Raw genomic sequence first — 18,375 nt, 5'->3', positions numbered from 1 at the left:
ACCTCGTGATCCGCTCACCTCAGCCTTCCAAAGTGCTGGGATTACAGGCGTGAGCCACCACACCCGGCCGGCCCACACCAGACTTTTATACACATGCAACTGCTTCCTGTACATTCCCATTTGTACACTACAGATCTCAAACTTTAAACTGAAAGCCTAAAGTTGCCCCAAACCTCCTCCACCTAGTCTTCCCCATCTCAGTTAACTGTTTAACTGCTTGGGCCAAAGCCTTCTCAATTCTTCCCTGATAACTTGATTCGTCAGTGAATCCTGTTACCTCCAAAACATATATAAAATCCTACCATTTCTTACTTACACCACTATCCTCCTCTACTGCTCTGCTCAAAGCCACCACCCTATCCTTCTTCCATCATGACAGCAGCCTCCTGATCAGTCTTCCTGCTGCCACCCTCACTCCACCAGTCTATATTCAACACAGCAGCCAGACGATCCTCTTAAAAAGAAGCCTGGGGATGCCTCTGGCAGCTGTGCTGAAAGGAGACTATGGGCATAAAAGCCTCCACTGCTCCCATCTGTTATAGAGTAAGTGCGAAAGCCCTGCCAGTGGCCTGAAAGATCCTACAAAAATCTCCTCCTCCACCCCTACTCACCCTGCTTCAGCCCCTCAGCCTCCCTGCCAGGCCTAGGACACCGGAGGGACACCCCTCCCCCAGGCCCATGCACATGCTGCTTCCTCTGCCTGAAGCACTGGCTCCCCAAGACCCACAGGGCTTGTTTCCTCACCTCGCCTCCTTCATGGCTTGGCTCCAAAATCACCTCCTACATGAGGCCACCCCTGCCCCTGTATGTAGAACCACAGCGCCCCACCCTCATCTGACATGCCCTATCCCTCTTTGCAACTTTTTCTTTCTTCCCATTGTACATAGCATCTTCTGCTTCACCATATGGTCTGCTCATGTCTTTTATTTACTGACTGTCTCATCTCACTAGGAGGCAAGCTCCATGAAGCAGGTGCATCCCTCTTGTCTACTGCTGGGCTCCCAGTGCCTACAGGAGAGCCTAGAAGTAAAAGCAAGATGCCAGTGACACTGAAGGACAGGAGCCACTAACTATTTAGGGGCCAAACTTTGCTCCTCAGCTGGATCTGTGCTGGGAATAGGTGTTTGAGGGTGGGAAGAAGGCCAGATGGTCCTGAGAAGTTGTCATGCTTGCCTAGGCAATGATGCTAAGAAGACACTGAAGAGACACAGGCCAAGGTAGATGGAAGGGGAGAGGCTTCAGGAAGCCAGAGTTTCTCCAGATGAAAACACTCAAAGGGAATCCAGGTCCTATTTAACTTGGCCTTGCCTGAAGGCTATATTTTACCATTTTGTTTTATATTATAGAAGTTATAAACTCTGAAAAATCCAATGACATAACAGAATGGTACCAAATCTAGACTAAAATGCATCCTAAAATGAAGAACCAATACAAAAAAGGCCAAAATCCAACTAAAAAGTGGGCAGAGGAAATAAGCAGACCGGCTCACAAAAAAAAAAAAAAAAAAACCAACAGCAACAACAACAACAAAACAACAGATGACCAATAATTATAGGAAGAAGGTACCCTCCTCTCTCCTAATTAAAGCAGCAACACAAATTAAAACAACGGTCCTATGTTCTCATATCAGATTAGTAAAGACTTACAAGTTTACTAGGAATCACGGTTGCAAGGGTGTAGAGAAAAAGGCATTTCTACACACTGGATAGTTCCATCAACTGGTACAACACCCATTTGAATACACACAACCTCTCATCCAGCAATTTCTCTTCTGGAAACGTATCCTATAGTGCCCACAGACTTATCTGTAAGAATCCCCTAAGAGCACTGTTTCTAACAGTGGAAATGCTGGAATCAATCCAAATGTCTAACAGGGGACCACTTACACTCTGTAGTATGACCCCTTCACATTTAATTCATTTATGTGCATGAAAAAAGAGGCAGCAGGATACATAATAAACTGTTAATAGCAGTTGTTTCTGCAGAGTGAAACTGCCAAGTGGAAACACCACTTCTTATTTTTTTATGTACTCTTTTTCTATTAACTTTTTCGTTTTTTTTTGGTCATACGCCATTTGTTTTCTTATAACACTACTTAACTAGAATCAGTTTCTCCTGCTTTATCCTATCACTCACTCCTTCTCTTTTGTGATAAAGAGGGTACCAGGAAGTGAATCAAAAAAGCCTAGGGCCTGCAGCTGGAGCCGCATAGAGAGCTATGTAGCTGCTGATCATATTTCCAGAATGAAAAGTGAAGCCAGCCTGCTGGGACTCAGCCCTAAGCGGGAGGTGTCACTGCAGCTATCTTCCCTCTCAAGGGCAGCGACCCATGCTGCTCATTTGGCTCAGGGTGACCTAGAACCCTGAACACACCCGATAGTTCAAAGACCTCTGGGCTTGTGCCCAGTGAGTTCCCATCATGGCCCAGGAACCACCAGGGAAGCCAAGTTTACCAGTGCAGACCACCTCGGTGAGCACAGAAATGCAACCTGTAAGCTCTCACCCAGCCTGCTATTTGCACTCAAAGACCAGGTACGCATTACCCCAGAGGGCCCTCATCAGGCCTCACACTGGAACCAGGGTAAATACCAGACTAGGGGCCTCAAGTTCTCCTCTCACTTCTGAATAAGCTGTAGGCAAAAACCTTTATATCATCAAAACTTAACTGAAATTGAAGAACACAGGTATGTTGCCCTCTCTTGGAAAAAGTGGTGAGAGGATTCCTCTTTCAATGTTATCTGTCCAGATGTAGTGGATCATGCCTGTAATCTCAGCACCTTAGGAGGTTGAGGCAGGAGGACTGCTTGAGGCCAGGGGTTAGAAGCTACAGTGAGCCGTGATCATGCCACTGCACTCCAGCTTGGGTGACAGAGTGAGACTCCATCTTTTAAAAAATAATAATAATAATAATTCATCTGCTCTATCTGTACCCTGACTAGGGGGAGGTAATCCCCAGACTTCTTTTGGGAACCCACACAACATGAAATAGCCCTACTGTTGCTGAGCACACACGAGTATGAGCAAGGGGAAAAGTCCCCTTCTCCAGGGAGGGTCTGGGTCTTGAGTCAACGTACCTTGGCTTCTGTTACGCTCCGTATGCTATGTTTTACTACCTTTGTGTTGGAAGTGCTGAGCACCACACTCACCTGGTCTAGAGTCTTACAGCAGTCCACCAACACACCCACAGGCTGGGTGTCCTGCAAGCTCTCCTTCAACTCCCTCAGCTCCAGATCAGAAGGACCAAGACTCTCATCCTACCAGAGAGAGGAGAAGGGGAAGGTCTGTCACTGTCACAGGAGGAACAACACAGAAAACGTAGCCTCCCCCAGATTCCTGGACCCCAGCACAGACTCACCGGAGTCTGGGGAGGCAGGGCCTCCATGGTGGCAATGTGGGAGGAGATGGGCAGGATGTTGAGCTGGTCATCAATGACGAGACACTTCTTACAAGAGGCCAGAGACAGAATAAACCTGAAATACAAAACCGCTGCAATGAAGTGTTGGGGAGGGCATGCAATGTCTACACAGAGTATAACTTTTCTTCAAAAAAATTAATTGGCCCCAAGTGTCTCTAAGAAAGCCAGAAAAAGCTAAAACCTCGTTGGAGAGCAGTGTGAGATGATTCAGCACCTCCTCCACAAGGCACCTGAACATACTTTATACAGCAAATCAGAAAACCAAGGACTCATCCCAGGAGATCAATTAGAAGCCCTCCTGTTGTGCATGACTGCCACTATTCCCTACACCACGTGGCCCTCCCTCATCCTCCCAGGATTGCTCTTTAGCACTGAGGTGTTTCAGGCCATCCTTAAATGGGGAATTCCAAACCCAACCCCCATATGATCACCAGTCACACAGGGAAAAAATACAAATGAATTCATCTTTTGTCACTAGGAAAAAGAAAAAAAAGGAAGAAGGGGAAAGGAAAGCTCCCCAAAGAAATACAATACAAACGTTCTTGCATGCAGGAAAAAAAATGTGTTTGACTATAAAATTCAAACATCCTCCCACTGCAAGAAAAGGATTTCATAGGCTTCTGTTGTATTCAGTAGCACACAGCTGCTCCTCCTGATCTGCTCATTCTACTGACTTAGTGCATCACAGATGGTTAAAATGAGAAAGGCCCCCAGGGTTCATCAAGGCTCGGATTTCTACACCTCAGCACTACTGACATTTTGGACCAGATAATTCTTTGGTGTGGAGCTGTCCTGTGCACCACCAGTTGTTCAGCAGCATCCCTGGCCTCTACCCACCGGATGCCCACGGCACCCACCACCACCCTCCCAAAGTCATTACGATCAAAACATTTCCAGACATTGCCAAATGTCCCCAGAGGGCCAAATGGCTCCAGATGAGAACCACTGATTTAGGTCAAAATTTCCTAAGGTGTTTCACAGGATGCTAACTGGTGTTCCCACACCCCCCAAAAAAACTCTGTGGTAAAATAAATTTCGGAAACAATCAGTTAAACAGGTCCCTGCTGCTGCAAGACTTTTCAGAGATTACAACAGGCTGGGGCAAATCTTCATAAAGGAAAAAACGGTATAGGTGTTTCCCAGACATATATGGCCAAACCCTCCTCATATGTTCCCTCTTAAAAGACTAGTGTTCTATGGTCGGGCACGGTGGCTTACGCCTGTAATCCTAGCACTTTGGGAGGCCAAAGTGAGCAGATCACTTGAGGTCAGGAGTTCGACACCAGCCTGGCCAACACAGTGAAAACCCCACCTCTACTAAAAATACAAAAAATGGCCAGGCACAGTGGCTCATACATGCAATCCTAGCACTTTGGGAGACTGAGCGGGGCAGATCACTTGAGGTCAGGAGTTCAGGACCAGCCTGGCCAACATGGTGAAACCTTGTCTCTACTAAAAATACAAAAATTAGCCAGGCATGGTGGTGGGCTCCTGTAATCCCGGCTACTTGGGAAGCTGAGGCACAAGAATTGCTTGAACGCGGGAGGCAGAGGTTGCAGTGAGCCAAGATCGTGTCTCTGTACTCCAGACTGGGCAACAGAGTGAGACTCTGTCTCAAAAAAATAATAATAATAATACAAAAAATTAGCCGAGTGTGGTGGCGGGCACCTGTAATCCCAGCGACTCGGGAGGCTGATACAGGAGAATCACTCGACCTGGGAGGCAAAGAAAATCGCACCACTACACTCCAGCCTGGGCAACAGAGCAAGACTCCATCTCAAAAAAATAAATAAATAAAATAAAAATAAATACATACAAATTTAATTTCAGATACCAAACTGTACACCATATTTGAAATTATGGGTGTTCCTTTGCTCAGAAGAAACATTTTGTCGCCTTTTTCTGCCTCTAATTACATCTCACCCCACCTCCCATATTTCTCTTAATCATTTTTACTATGCCAGTATGTCATATTCATAATAAAAAGTTTGGAAAGACTACTGCTCTATGAAATATCTTCTGGGAAGCAGTGATCCAGAAAAATCACTCCTTTAAAAGATGAGTAAGCTAAGAGCCAGAGAGAGTAACCTGGTTTAACTGAGCTGTCAAGGCCAGTAGCAAGACAAAATTGAGGTTTCCCGGCTCCAACTTTCCACCACGTTTCACTGCTTCCAGTTAGTCTCACAACTGCTGCTGCTGTCAAGAATCTCATCATTTTTGGAATATTGTACTACTTTCCCCAATATAAAAGCAAAGTTTTCAGTTGAGTCCAAGATAAAAATGTCCCTCCCAATGTGGCTGCCCCACAATTGGGAGGAACTATAGAACTACCTTTCATTAAATCTTCCCACCACATCCTGATGGGCCTCAGTTCTGTACCTGGAATGCACATCCTAACAAAGAAAGACAACATCCATTAACAAAGGCATGCAAACAGTGCTGAGGACCAGGGTCCAAATACAAAGCTCTATCCAAGGAGACATAGGCAATCTTGCTGGAAAAAAAATCACTCCTACACACACTGCTGTGCCAAATGGTATTTGCTGAAACTGGGATCAGACACTGAATGCAACGTTGCTTATTAAAATCTTTCACTTTTCCACATTTTTCCTAGCATCCTAAGTTATATTCATTTATTTCATAAAATTGGCATGCTGTGTGCCAGATATGCTGTGTATACACTAATGAACAAAGCATGACCTCTGTTCTCATGGCGCTTGGAGTATAATGGATGGAGTAAGAAAAATTAGTAGATAAATACAAATTTTGACAAATGCTACATATGAAATATAGACTGCACGGATAGCAAGTGGGGGTCACTTATGTAGGGTAGTGAGGGAGGGCCTCTCTGAGATAAGCTGAGGCCTGAAGGGTAAGTAGGTAGCTATGTAAGAGGGAGAGGAAGAACAAACTGATGTAAGCACAAAGTCATTCATTCACTCTCAAATATCTAAGGAATGCTTACTAAATGCCAGGAACTCTTCTAAGATCTGGAAATGCAACAGCAAAGAAAACTAACTCTCTGTTCCAATCAAATTTATTTACTTATTTATTTATTTTGAGACGGAGTCTTGCTCTGTTGCCCAGGCTGGAGTGCAGTGGCGTGACCTCAGCTCACCGCAACCTCCGCCTCCTGAGTTCAAGCAATTCTCCTGCCTCAGCCTCCCTAGTAGCTGGAATTACAGGTGTGCACCACCACACCTGGTTAATTTTTTTTATATTTTTGGTAGAGACGAGGTTTCACCATGTTGGCCAGGCTGGTCTCAAACTCCTGACCTCAGGTGATCCGCCCACCTCAGGCTCCCAAAGTGCTAGGATTACAGGCGTGAGCCACTGTGATCGGCCCTCCAGTGAAATTTAGAGACTAGTACAGGAGGACAGACAAATAATAATAATAACTTCAGGTAATTGTCAAGTGCTTTGAAGAAAAATAAAGCCGGTTAAGGAGTGACAGGCGGAGCTGCCTACTGTAAACAGGGTGTGAGGAAAGACCACATGGATGAGGTGATATCTGAGCAGGGGCTTGAATGCAATGAGGAAGCGAGCCAGGCAGAGGTCCAGAGGAAGCACATTCTAGTGGGAACAGCAAGTGCCGAGGCCCTCGCATGAGTGTGTGCTGGGCATGTATGAGGACATTTGAGGAGGCCAAAAGGGCTGTAGTGCAAGTGATGAAGGGAGAAGTAATGACAGGAAACAGCCCCTAAGATTTGAGGAAAGTCCATTTCATCAGATAAATGCAGCTCAGGAAACCGTAAGTCCAATCTGACCACCATTACTGAGCTGCTGGACATGGGCATGACTTAAAACTTGCCTCTGAACACTGACTTGGCAACGCTGATAAAGTGAGGAGACCAGCTCTGCATCAGGTGAGACATATCCCTAATTCCTCACCATGTCCTCAGTCAGTGTCTTTTGCTTTGGGAGAACACAGTCTCTGCTGGAGTTGAAATTCTTGCCAAACTGGAGTACAACTGGCAAATGTTCCTTCGTCATCCATTAGGATAAGGGCCAGTGAGCAGTCTGCACATGGTCCTTTTTTTGCAATACACAAATTTAGGCACTGGCATTGCTCCTTGTACAATATCATTCCAGAAAATTTAACTACATAAAAGCTGTATCATATCTGAATCTCACTGGTGTAGAATTTGCAAGTGGCTGAAAACAAAGGTGAAATTCAGAGATTCCTAGGCACACTCATGGACCCTGAGATTTAACTGTAGTGACTTTTTCATTAGTTAAAATCAAAGAGCTCTTAGCCCAGAGGCTGTGCTGACTACTCACTGGAGCTGCCCAACAGGAATTCTTTAAAGAAAGCAGAACACAGCAAAAACAGATTTACTTGAACCCTCACGATTAAGTTAAAAAACAGATGCTTACCATGGTCATTGTGTACAATTGCTTGAGTGAGTTCATGGTCCGTAGGAGGATGACCACTAGCCCACCACCTTCCACTGTTTCTACAGTCCTGGCCAGCAAGTTTGGAGTTAAGGCTTCAAAATCCTGGAAGAAGGGGGCGTTAGAAAGGGCTGGTCATGCAAACAGCAACCCAAAGAACTTTTTTTTTTTTTTTTTTTTTTGAGATGGAGTCTTGCTCTGTCACCCAGACTGGAGTGCAGTGGCGCAATCTTGGCTCACCACCCACCTGAGCCTCCCAAAGTGCTGGGATTACAGGCATGAGCCACCGTGCCCGGCCCAACCCAAGGGACTCTTAACCAAAAGCCAGGTGATAAGGCAAAAAGAAGACTTCAGAGCACAAAGCCAAGACCATACCTGTTCCCACCTTGACCTCCCAGGATACACACACAGCGGTACCACAGAAGAGGGCCAAACCCTCGAATATACGAATACCTGGTTTTATATGCCAAAAATGGGTCTCTTATTAGAGACGTTGTTAGTTTCATATGTCAAAAATGTCTCTGATAAAATCCTATTTGGAAACAAATTTTCCAACCTTCACTGATTCATACTTGAATTTCAGAAACATCTTACATTTTCTGACATTTACAGCTCAAACCTGTTTGACAAAACTATACCACATGGGGGAGCTACTGCTCACAGGAGTCATTTTTCAGGCAATTGATCATGGCAGCAAGTAGAAGACTACTCCCTACCAATCAGTGATAACCCAGGGCATTTCCCTGAGTAAAGGTGAAAATGAGGCATAATGCCCTCTTTTTTGGCCTCCAAGGTGAGATGCAAGCCAGCAGTATAGGAGACAACCCATATTTTGCAAGGTATGTAACTTGACATAATAATGGGCACAGTCATAAGTGTATATGATAAACACACAAAAATGTGGGGATTTGTGCTTAATTTTGTCTTGTCTTTTTTGGGAGAATGGGGAAGGGAGGTGGCACAGGAATCCAAGAAACAAAGAATAAAACAAAGACCACCAGTGCTTACACGCACATGCACACACACACACACAAAGTGAAACTTAGTCTATTAACTTGCCAGGCAAGAGAATACACACCAGTGCAGAAATTCACCAAGTAGTCTCTGAGAGGTAAAGTGAGGGGTTTTTAAGGGCTAGAAAAGGGGAGAGGGGCCTTCATGGTGGGTATGCTACTCAAGGCACTCTGGACAGGACATTTAAGTGCATTGGTCTATATCCGGTTGGAAAACAAGTCCCATTGCTCACTGGACAAAAAGTCTTTGGTGAATGCCAATAAGGACCTGGGGTCCTAGAGGCACTCAAAGTCTCTGGCATTTGCTTTATCAGCTTTAGCTAGTTAGAACCCGTTATAATAACTCATCACTTCAGTTCTGGTGTCTCTAGAAAAGTGCTGATTTAAGTAGAAAATTCTCTTTTTATATGGGGTAGGTGACCGAGTGTACTTTGGAAAGTGGCCGGGACTTCCACTAATAATGCTTGGGCATAGGGAACATGGGACTCTCCTCTCCTTACTGTACATCTGTTCCCAGTGGAAAGCCAGGCAGCCCAAGCAACCCTCAAGACTCTGACTTCAATCACAGGTTAGAGGAAGCCACCCACCTGCAGCACACACATGCCGAAGGTATTGCCCAGGATCTTGTGGGTCTCGTTGTAGTAGCAGTAGCGAATGTTTGTGGCTGCTATGAAGAGTTCAAAGGGGTCATCCTGCTTTATGTTCAATGTTCCATTCTTTATTTTCTTCTGCAGCTGTCGCATTCTTTTCTTCCGGTGACTGCAATCACACGCCCCCAATCCCATGAGAGCCAGTTAACCAGAGCGGCTAAAGAGTTGGAACCAGGGGAAAGGCTCAGTGATCACCCACTTAGACTTTCAGAGCTAGCAGGGAACTTGAAAGTGTGAGGCCCACTTCAGGTGGAGGGCAGTGGAGAGGCATGAGAGGCATTAGAGTGCTTAAGGGCTTGGAGTAAGTGATAAGTCTATGTGTGAACTCTGCTATTTTGCTCTGTGACCTTGAGCAAATACTTTGCTTTAAAAGATGGGTAATAGGGTAGCTAACCCTCACATTTGGCCAAAGCCAGAGCTTGAAACCAAACCTGAGTGGCCTCATTATCTCAGTCATAAGCCAATGCTTCAACTACACTGTGCTGTTCCCCAGAGATCCTGGGAAAGACAAGGTGATGGCACGTTACTTTATTCATCCTTCCTAGAGGACTTCCTCCCCGAGAATGTGGGATTATGTCTTCAAGGGCAGGTCTTACATAAGACAATAATGATACAGGACACAGGGATCAGAATGGAATCCGGACATCTCTAAGGAATTCCTGAATTTTTTTGGTCTTAAAAACCCTGCATATCCAGTTGCTACTTACCTTTCCTTTACCAAAAGAGAGAACTAGAATGTTCTAGAATGGAGGATTACAGCTGATCAAAATTTTATCATAGTTCTCTAACTTAATAGCTAGAACAAAGGCCTTTCCTCCTGTGGGCCTCCACTTCCTCATCTATGAACCAAGGCAGTGGGTGAGTTTGTCTCCACTGTCCCTTCTGGCTCAGGCCTTAAGCCCATGACTTACAAACAGGCATTAGCTTGAACACAATGCTCTGCCAGACTAAGACAGGGGTGGGGCAGAAGAGCTATAAGAGGTACAAAAGTAGATTTTTAGAAGTGAAGCCAGGTGGTTTAAATTCAAAAGGCAAATCTGCCCAGAAGACATTGAACTGCCTAATTCCACACCCATCTCATATTTGCCAAATGAAAAATAGTGAAAACCAGAAGCCCTAAAAACTTAAAATTCTGGGATAGGCAACAGGCCTTATTCTCAATCTGTATTAAAAATGCCTACCTCTGTAAATATGAGAGTATATACAACAGAATACCAATTATGGTTCAAAACTACATCCCTGTAATACACACCTAGATGCTGACAATGCCTAGACAGTGAGATGTTTTTTATTTTCATCTTTGGGTTTTCTGCACTTTTCACATTTCATCAGTAAGGCTCTTAAGATTGTCTGGTTTCCTTTAGGCAGAATCCCTTCACTTTAAGACCACAGGACAGGGGCAAGTTTAGCCTCTGGTACTAATTTAAATTAAAATAATTTTAGAGCCTGTTAACAACACATCCAACTCAATGTATACTGAGTACCTATGATAAACATGCTAAATCAGTTAAAAGTATGAAAATACAAAGATAAATAGAAGAGGGCTCCTAACTGAATAAGCTTATCACCTGAAAGTAAAAAAAAAAAAAAAAAAAAAAAAAAAAAGGGAAAGAAAAAAAAATGAACGTAAGTCACAGTATGTAAGTGACTTTACCCTAAAGCAAAAGCATCCATTGGCAAACATTATAGGAGAAGGACAAGTGCAGAGGAAGGTAGAGGAACCACCAGGTATGACTGGGGGGCTCAGGAAAAGTTTCACGGAGGAGGCAGGCCCTGAGAAACAGGATTTCAATAGGTGATATCGGGGAGGTGGAAGTGGCATTCCAAGCAGAGGAGACAGCATGAGCAAAGAAAAGGAGGGAGGTTAGTCACAGCATAAAGCAACCAGAGCTGGAGACAGGCTTTCAGAGTCAGATCGGAGATGAGCACATTTGGAAATTAGAAGAGGCTCAAGGACAGAATCGCACAAGCCAGCTAGGTTTAGAGTAAGGAGACAAGATCCAGAGAAAGAGAAGAGCTCCGGAAGGTGGTCTGAGTAAAGACACTGAAGCCAAAAAAGGAGACTATTTCTGAGGTGATGCCATGGTGGTTATCTGCCAAGGAACAGCACTACCCACCCCATCCAAACTTCTCCAAACACAAAGTTGTAGGTAGAACTTCCAACTTTCTATTATGCTATGACCAACCCCAACCTCCTCTGGCCAGGGGTGGGCATTTTTCCACCAGAATTTTGGGAAAAAGTCTGATTTCCACATGGCTGGGCCTGAAACAAGGAAAACCCAAGTGTTGTTTCTGCTAGGGGGACAACAGAAAACAGAAAGCTGGTCTGCAGTGAGAAAGTTGGTCTGCACAGAGCAGATACGTTGAGATGACAAATTGAGCTGGGAGCATTAGTACTGTGACTCTAGATCACCCGTGAGCAGAGCTGAAATCTTATCCCCTTGGATTCCAGGAAATATCCCATATACCTCAATGAAATCCCTTTGTGCCAAATTGTATTTGTGTTGAAAGTATGTTATCTATGACTAAAAGTCTTGACTACCACAGCTTCAAATAGCCAACTGTCAAATACAGCAGTGAACTGGTAGAAGAAGAGGCAGAGCTCTGAAAAGGAGGAGAAAGAGAGAGAAAAGTTGACGCATTAGGCATCAAGCTGCTGGGGATGTGTAACTGCACAATTTGATCACAATCATAGAAGCAGACACCAGACTGCAAAAGTGGCTACTAAGTGCAAAAGATTTCTGTTTTAAGGTATATGGCAATAAAAATCGGGGGAAATGCTAACCTGAGAGAGAAATCTGGGTATGTAAGTAATCAGCTTTTGATAACAGAAAAATCTGAGCATGTTTACAGGAAGGAGAAAGTTTCCAAAGGGTATGGGATGGCCAGCAGAAGAAAGACAATACAGGTCCTGAAAGAGGTGAGGGAGGAGACACAGGGTACATAAAGGGGTTTTCCTTGGACATGGGATGAGGCATATCCCCCCTCCATGAAAGAAGGGGAGAAAAAGAGAGAGAGTGAAAAGTGGAATAAATTTGAGGTAGGAAAGACAGTTTGAAGGAACTTGCAATGAGATGGGCTTAATCAGCCTAGAAAAGCAGGAAGGAAAACCATATGCAGAAGGCAAGGCATTGGATTGGTGACTTAAAAAGCATGAAAATGATTTGAAACTTAACAGGAATGAAGAAAGGATATCAGCTCCATTTGTCCTCAGAGATAGCACCTCCACTAAAGACCCTTAAAAAATATGTGAAGGAATCATTTCCTGGCATTTAACTAATGAGCAGGAATTATAAGTTGGATAAAACACATGAAGAGCCCAGCTTACCTGCTAAACCCCAGCTCTTTCTTATAACACCACAGCACTGAAGGCCGAGCCTTCACAGTTGCTTTGGATAACATGTGATGAAGTATTACCACCTGCCAAACAAAAAAGTCACAGAATTTCAGGCACAAAAGAGACTTTAGAGACTGCCAGGCTTAAGACCTCATTTGACGGATGTGGAAACTAAATTGAGGGCCAGGGAAGGGAAGTGCCCAAGGTCCCAAGGCGAGCAATGACCAGGTTTGGACTAGAAGCCAGGTCACATACAGTTCACCTTGTGGTCAACCCACCACCCCAGGCTTCAAAAGGTATTAGCTTCTCTGCGAATCAATCGAAATACAGAGAATTCACCACTTCCAGGAAATAAAGAAAGGTTCCCACTAGGCATCTTACCAGCCAAAGAGATCTTAATGCCATTATGTCCTGAAACAGCAGAGTGCTTAAACATGCTGATTCTTTGAACAAGATAAAAAGTAATTCAGGAAGCATTTACCAGGCCATACCTGATCTTTTCCTCGATCCCCAACTACAACAAAGAGAGATCTTTGCCGCTCAGCTACTCCATTCTCAATGAGAATCCGGATTCGGTTATCCACCTTTTTCCGATGCATGGTGAAAAATTATTACTAAAAGAGAAAGAAATACAACTGGCCATGCGCACTAGATTGTCTAAGGAACATTAGCTGGCTGCCTCTTGTGGGGCCAGGGACTGTGCTAGGCATATCTATAAATATTGTCTTACTTAACCCTCTACGAGCTCCACAGGAAGACATCAGCCTCTAGTTTTAAACTCAGGAAACCTTAGGCTTGGGAGGTGAGAAAACCTTCCCTCAGCCTGGAAAGCCTGTAATTCACCTCTATTAAAGATTTTTTAAAAGTCAGAAACTTGTATATTCAAAAAAGTAGAAGAATGACTAAAATACATAAGGAGATATCCAAATATCCAAAGCATTTTGTTTGTTTTGGAGACGGAGTCTCACTCTGTCACCAGGCTGGAGTGCAATGGCATGATCTCGGCTCACTGCAACCTCTGCTTCCTGGGTTCAAGCAATCCTCCTGCCTCAACCTCCCAAGTAGCTGGGACTACAGGCGCATATGTTGGCCAGGATGGTCTCGATCTCTTGACCTCGCAATCTGCCCACCTCAGCCTCCCAAAGGGCTGGGATTACAGGTGTGAGCCACCACGCTCGGCCAAGCATTTTTAACAACTAAGGATATGGATATAGATGCTTATGACAGGTTCATGACAGAATAAAGTATGATAACATTTCTTATGCATACACATAACAGAGGGAAAAATAAAAAAGACTGGAAGGAAATACCAAAGTATAAAGTAGCTACTTCTGGATGGTGGGACTTTTATTTTGTTCTTTTGTTTTTGTGGAATCTTAAAAAATTCACGTGTTACTAATAAAGTCAGGGAACTCAATAACCATCAATGAATAATTCCATGATGTAATGTGTCCAGCTGTTTCCTCATTTTAGGGAAAACGATACTGAAGCCTTTGTACAGACAGACCTCAAAAGTTCTCGCCGGGAGTGGTGGTTCACGCCTGTAAGCCCAGCACTTTGGGAGGCCGAGGCGGGTGGATCACCTGAGGTCAGGAATTCGAGAGTATGGCGAAACCCCGTCTCTGCTAAAAATACAAAACTTAGCCGGGAGTGGTGGTGGAGCTGCAGGAGAGGCTGAGGCAAGAGAATCACTTGAATCCGGTAGGCGGAAGTTGCAGTGAGCCGAGATGGTGTGCCATTGCACTCCAGCCTAGGCGACAGAGTGAGACTCTGTCTCAAAAAAAAAAAAAAAAAGTTCTGTGATTACCTACAGTAAAATACTGCATCATCACAATAAATACATTAAAAAAACATCAGAAATATCACTGTAAAAGTAACATGCTACTTAGATGTAAAAGTGACATGCTACTTAGAAACTCTGGTACCTACTGCATTATAAACATAAAGCTCGTTTACTGAAACTTACCATACCTTAACTGTCCCTTCTAACCTTCCAATCCAAACAGATTTTAGCATATGTCTTGCTATAAAACACTAAGTCACTGTCAAGGACCCCAATTTATACGTAAAGGAGAAAGTATAAAGAATTCAAATATCCCGAGGCAGAAAAACGACAGACAGAATTCACACTCAAGTCTTCCTGACTCCAAAGCCTGAGCTCTTCCCACTTTACCAATCTTCCCAACTTGTAAACCTTGTGTTGCCGGCCACATAAAGATCCCGCAAAAATCAATCAACGACTAATCAATGGGGGCTGCCTTTTGCTCTGGCTACTGCAGGAGCCCCAGAAGTAGTACCACAAGGCGCTTGACTTCAAGCTTGCATTCTTCTTGAAGAAGGTATTTAAGAGAATGAGATGAGGAACAAGAACACAGGTAAAATTAGATGTAAAAAAAAAATAGCTATACTGAGGGACCGGTCAGATGAAGGAAGGGCTGAGATTACTATGGGCTGAAGCTGTCATGGAACGCCTGGATGGGGAAGGCCTTGAAGGAGATGATTATTTTTCGCTCACTCATTCGTCTATCTACACATAACATCTATGTGGCAGGCACCATTTTAGGTGCATTGGCAAACAAAACCAAGTCCTGAATGTGACTGCTGAATAAAGATAGTATAAAGGAATGTGCACAGTGAAGGATTTAAGAACGTGGAAGGATCTGGAATCAGATTACCCTAAGTATAATGCCCAGACCTGCAGCCCGGCACTGCGGGCAAGCTCCACGGAAAGCAACTGTTGTCACCCACCCATTCACCCCGACTCCCCAGTTACAGGCACTTAGAGGGTGGGTATCGAGCCACGCAAATCCCCGAGGACGCTCGAGAAGCACGCGCCGAGAGCGGCTGCGTATTGGAGAGGTGATTCTGTTATCTTGGAGCGCCCCAAAAGAGGGGTGGAGGACAGTCGGCGTAGGCCAGGTATCCGTCCGGATGCAGAGCCTTCATCCTGAGGCCGGTCCCCTCTCGGCCCAGGAAGAACACAGACACCCATCTTGGCATCCATACCCGGCCCTCCCGCGTTGGGTACCTGCGCCCCGAGCCCGGGGGATCCCAGCCAGTGGAGAAGGGGAAGCACGTGGGAGCACGGAACAACTCCGAAAGAGAAGGCACAGCTGACGGCCCCTAGCGTATGCCTGGTGGCCGGGTCACGTAGTAAGCCTGGCTCCGCGGCACGCGTCCCTCTCAGGAACTGGTAGACAGCACGTGCGCAAGCGCATTAAAGTCGCAGAGATGGCGAGCGAGAAGGGACCTTCCTCAAGGCTGTCGCTGAGTAATGACGTAAGCCACCAGAAGCGGAGCTGAGGCCTAGATGTCCACTGCGGTTGCGCATTTTAGTCCCACTGCTCGCGGTAGCTGGGGTGTTGGCTGCGGTTTGCCTCTTCACTTTTCATACCCCGGCTAAAGTACCTTGGCTAAGAAGGGCAAAATAGATGTCCGCACCCCAGGGCCTGCCCACGTAGGTCCAGGGTTTTCAGCGTCAGCCTGGTTACGCGAGACGCGACGGATCCAACGATTTGTGTTCAATTTAACCGATCCCCGTTAAGTTGAGGAAACTCGGCCAACAGACCTATTTTATTGGTTTCGCTTGGCCCTCCACCCCCACAGTACTGACCTTACAGATGGGAATCCTGTAATCTACCCATGACGGCGGCCGCTGTACTTTGCAGGCTCCCATTAGGCCTGTATATGGTCGTCAAATGAAATTACTCCCCCTGGGCTTCCAGTGAACTCCAAGAACATGACTACAGGGACAACCTATACATAGTGTTGCATTCTTGACTTTGGGGCAGATCGCTGAACTTCAAAAAACATTATCAACTGCTTGATGTTTCCTCCTGGATACCGCAAATGTCTGAATCCAAACCCCTTCCCCAGATACACACTTCTAATTTTAATGTCATCAGCAGCACTACCCATTTAATCCAACATCCATCATGAAATTATTTTTTAGTTCATTCAGCAAAATGTGAATATGCCCATGCACTATTCTGCTCACTAGGGATAGTGACCAAAATGTTCCTGCCCCTCGTGGTTGATTCTAGGTTAAGTTTTAAATGCTATTAAGCAAAAGTATCCAGTGAGTAAAGTGACTAAGGGTACTACTTTAGAAACGAACACTGAAGGCCTCTGACGGGGTGACACTGGATGGAACAAGGACCTGAAATTTAGAAAGAATGAGCCCTGAGAATATGAGTGAAAAACTTCCCCATGCCAAAGATGTACATACAACAGCTCCAAGATGGGGGAGTCCTGGCAAAGCAGTCAGTGTGGCCAAAGCAGTGGGCAAGTGAAGGACCAGATTTAGAATTTAATTCTCGTCATGATGAGAAACCACTGGAGTTTGTGGGGGACAGGGAAATGAGAAAATCTGCTTTGCCCTCTTAAAAGGCTTCCTGTTATGCAAAAACTAAATCACAGGAAGGCAAAGGTAGAAAAAAGGAGAACAATTATAAGCTATTGTTGTCACCTGTGCTAGGATGGTAGTCGTGGTAGTGGTTAGAAGTATTAGATAACTCTGGATATTCAAGTTAGAACCACGTGGACTCACTTAAGGATTAGATGCAGGTTATAAAAGTACATTGAAGATGGCACCCAAAACATTTGCTCTGAGCAACTGGATGAATGAACAACTGGTGTTGGGTAATCGAGGAGTTGACTTGGAATATTGAGAAATTCATATCAAGATGTTGAATATGAGTTTTGAGAGGTTTGGGACCTAGAAATATTCAGGACTAAAATGCTGATCATATTCAAAATCATGGGATTGGATCAGATCACCCAGGGAAGAACACAGCTAGAGATGAAGTCTGACATCCAAGACCTGGAGAAATCAGCAAAGGATACTGAGTAGCGACCAGTGAGATAGGGAATCCATAGAATCCATTCACTACCACCACCCCATCCGCACCTTAAGTTGGAATCCATTTCTCACATGGGCCACTCCAACAAGCCTCCTTACCATCTCTTGGTCCATATATGTTGTTCATAGCATTGAATGTTCTTTAAATGGTAACTTTATTAGGTGAGCCACCAACCCCACCCCAAACAATACAGCCTTTTTTTTCTTTTTTGAGACGAAGTCTCGCTCTGTCGCCCAGGCTGGAATGCAGTGGCACGATCTCTGCTCACTGCAACCTTCACTTCCCGGGTTCAAGCGATTCTTCTGCCTCAGCCTCCCAAATAGCTGGGACTACAGGCGCATGCCACGACGCCTGGCTAGTTTTTTATTTTTAATAGAGACGGGATTTCACCATACTGGCCAGGCTGGTCTCAAACTCCTGACCTCGTGATCCACCCGCCTCGGCCTCCCAAAGAGCTGGGATTACAGGCACGAGCCACCACACCCGGCCCAACACACAGCTTTAAAACCTTCAATAGTTTGCAACTGTTCTTAAGAGACAAAACATGGGATGCAACTATTATGCCGTCCATAGTAGCCTTTACCTGTTTCTCTAACCTGTAACTCTGCTAGTCCTTTCTCTTTCCACTTGATCCTGATAACTTTCTCAGTCACTGGTGATCAGATGTTTAGGTATGTTCTTCTCTCCCTTTCTGACTAGTCTG

General features: G+C 45.0%; 1 protein-coding gene across 3 annotated transcripts in view; it reads right to left on the bottom strand.

Annotated features, from left to right (window-relative positions):
- Positions 1-17,820, bottom strand: part of NAT10 (N-acetyltransferase 10) — a 43,058-nt gene extending 25,238 nt beyond the window's left edge. Inside the window, exons 1-9 of one of the 3 annotated variants that reach the window (XM_055355512.2) lie at positions 15,839-16,041; positions 14,318-14,580; positions 13,302-13,424; positions 12,802-12,893; positions 9,411-9,582; positions 7,793-7,915; positions 5,747-5,808; positions 3,356-3,470; positions 3,147-3,254 (exon numbers count right to left, since the gene is read on the bottom strand). In XM_055355512.2, the coding sequence (XP_055211487.1) occupies positions 3,147-3,254; positions 3,356-3,470; positions 5,747-5,808; positions 7,793-7,915; positions 9,411-9,582; positions 12,802-12,893; positions 13,302-13,409 (780 nt within the window). In that variant the 5' untranslated portion in view covers positions 13,410-13,424; positions 14,318-14,580; positions 15,839-16,041. Of the gene's footprint in view, positions 1-3,146; positions 3,255-3,355; positions 3,471-5,746; positions 5,809-7,792; positions 7,916-9,410; positions 9,583-12,801; positions 12,894-13,301; positions 13,425-14,317; positions 14,581-15,838 lie in introns of all 3 variants that reach the window. The other 2 variants (XR_010135461.1, XM_004050920.5) reach the window with 2 other exon arrangements.
- Between the last annotated feature and the right edge of the window lie 555 nt (positions 17,821-18,375).

The sequence above is a fragment of the Gorilla gorilla genome, chromosome 9 (genome assembly GCF_029281585.2).
Source record: "Gorilla gorilla gorilla isolate KB3781 chromosome 9, NHGRI_mGorGor1-v2.1_pri, whole genome shotgun sequence".
NCBI classification, from domain to species: domain Eukaryota; kingdom Metazoa; phylum Chordata; class Mammalia; order Primates; family Hominidae; genus Gorilla; species Gorilla gorilla.
The sequence above is the reverse complement of the archived record's forward strand: the minus strand, read 5'-3'. Positions and strand labels throughout refer to the sequence as shown.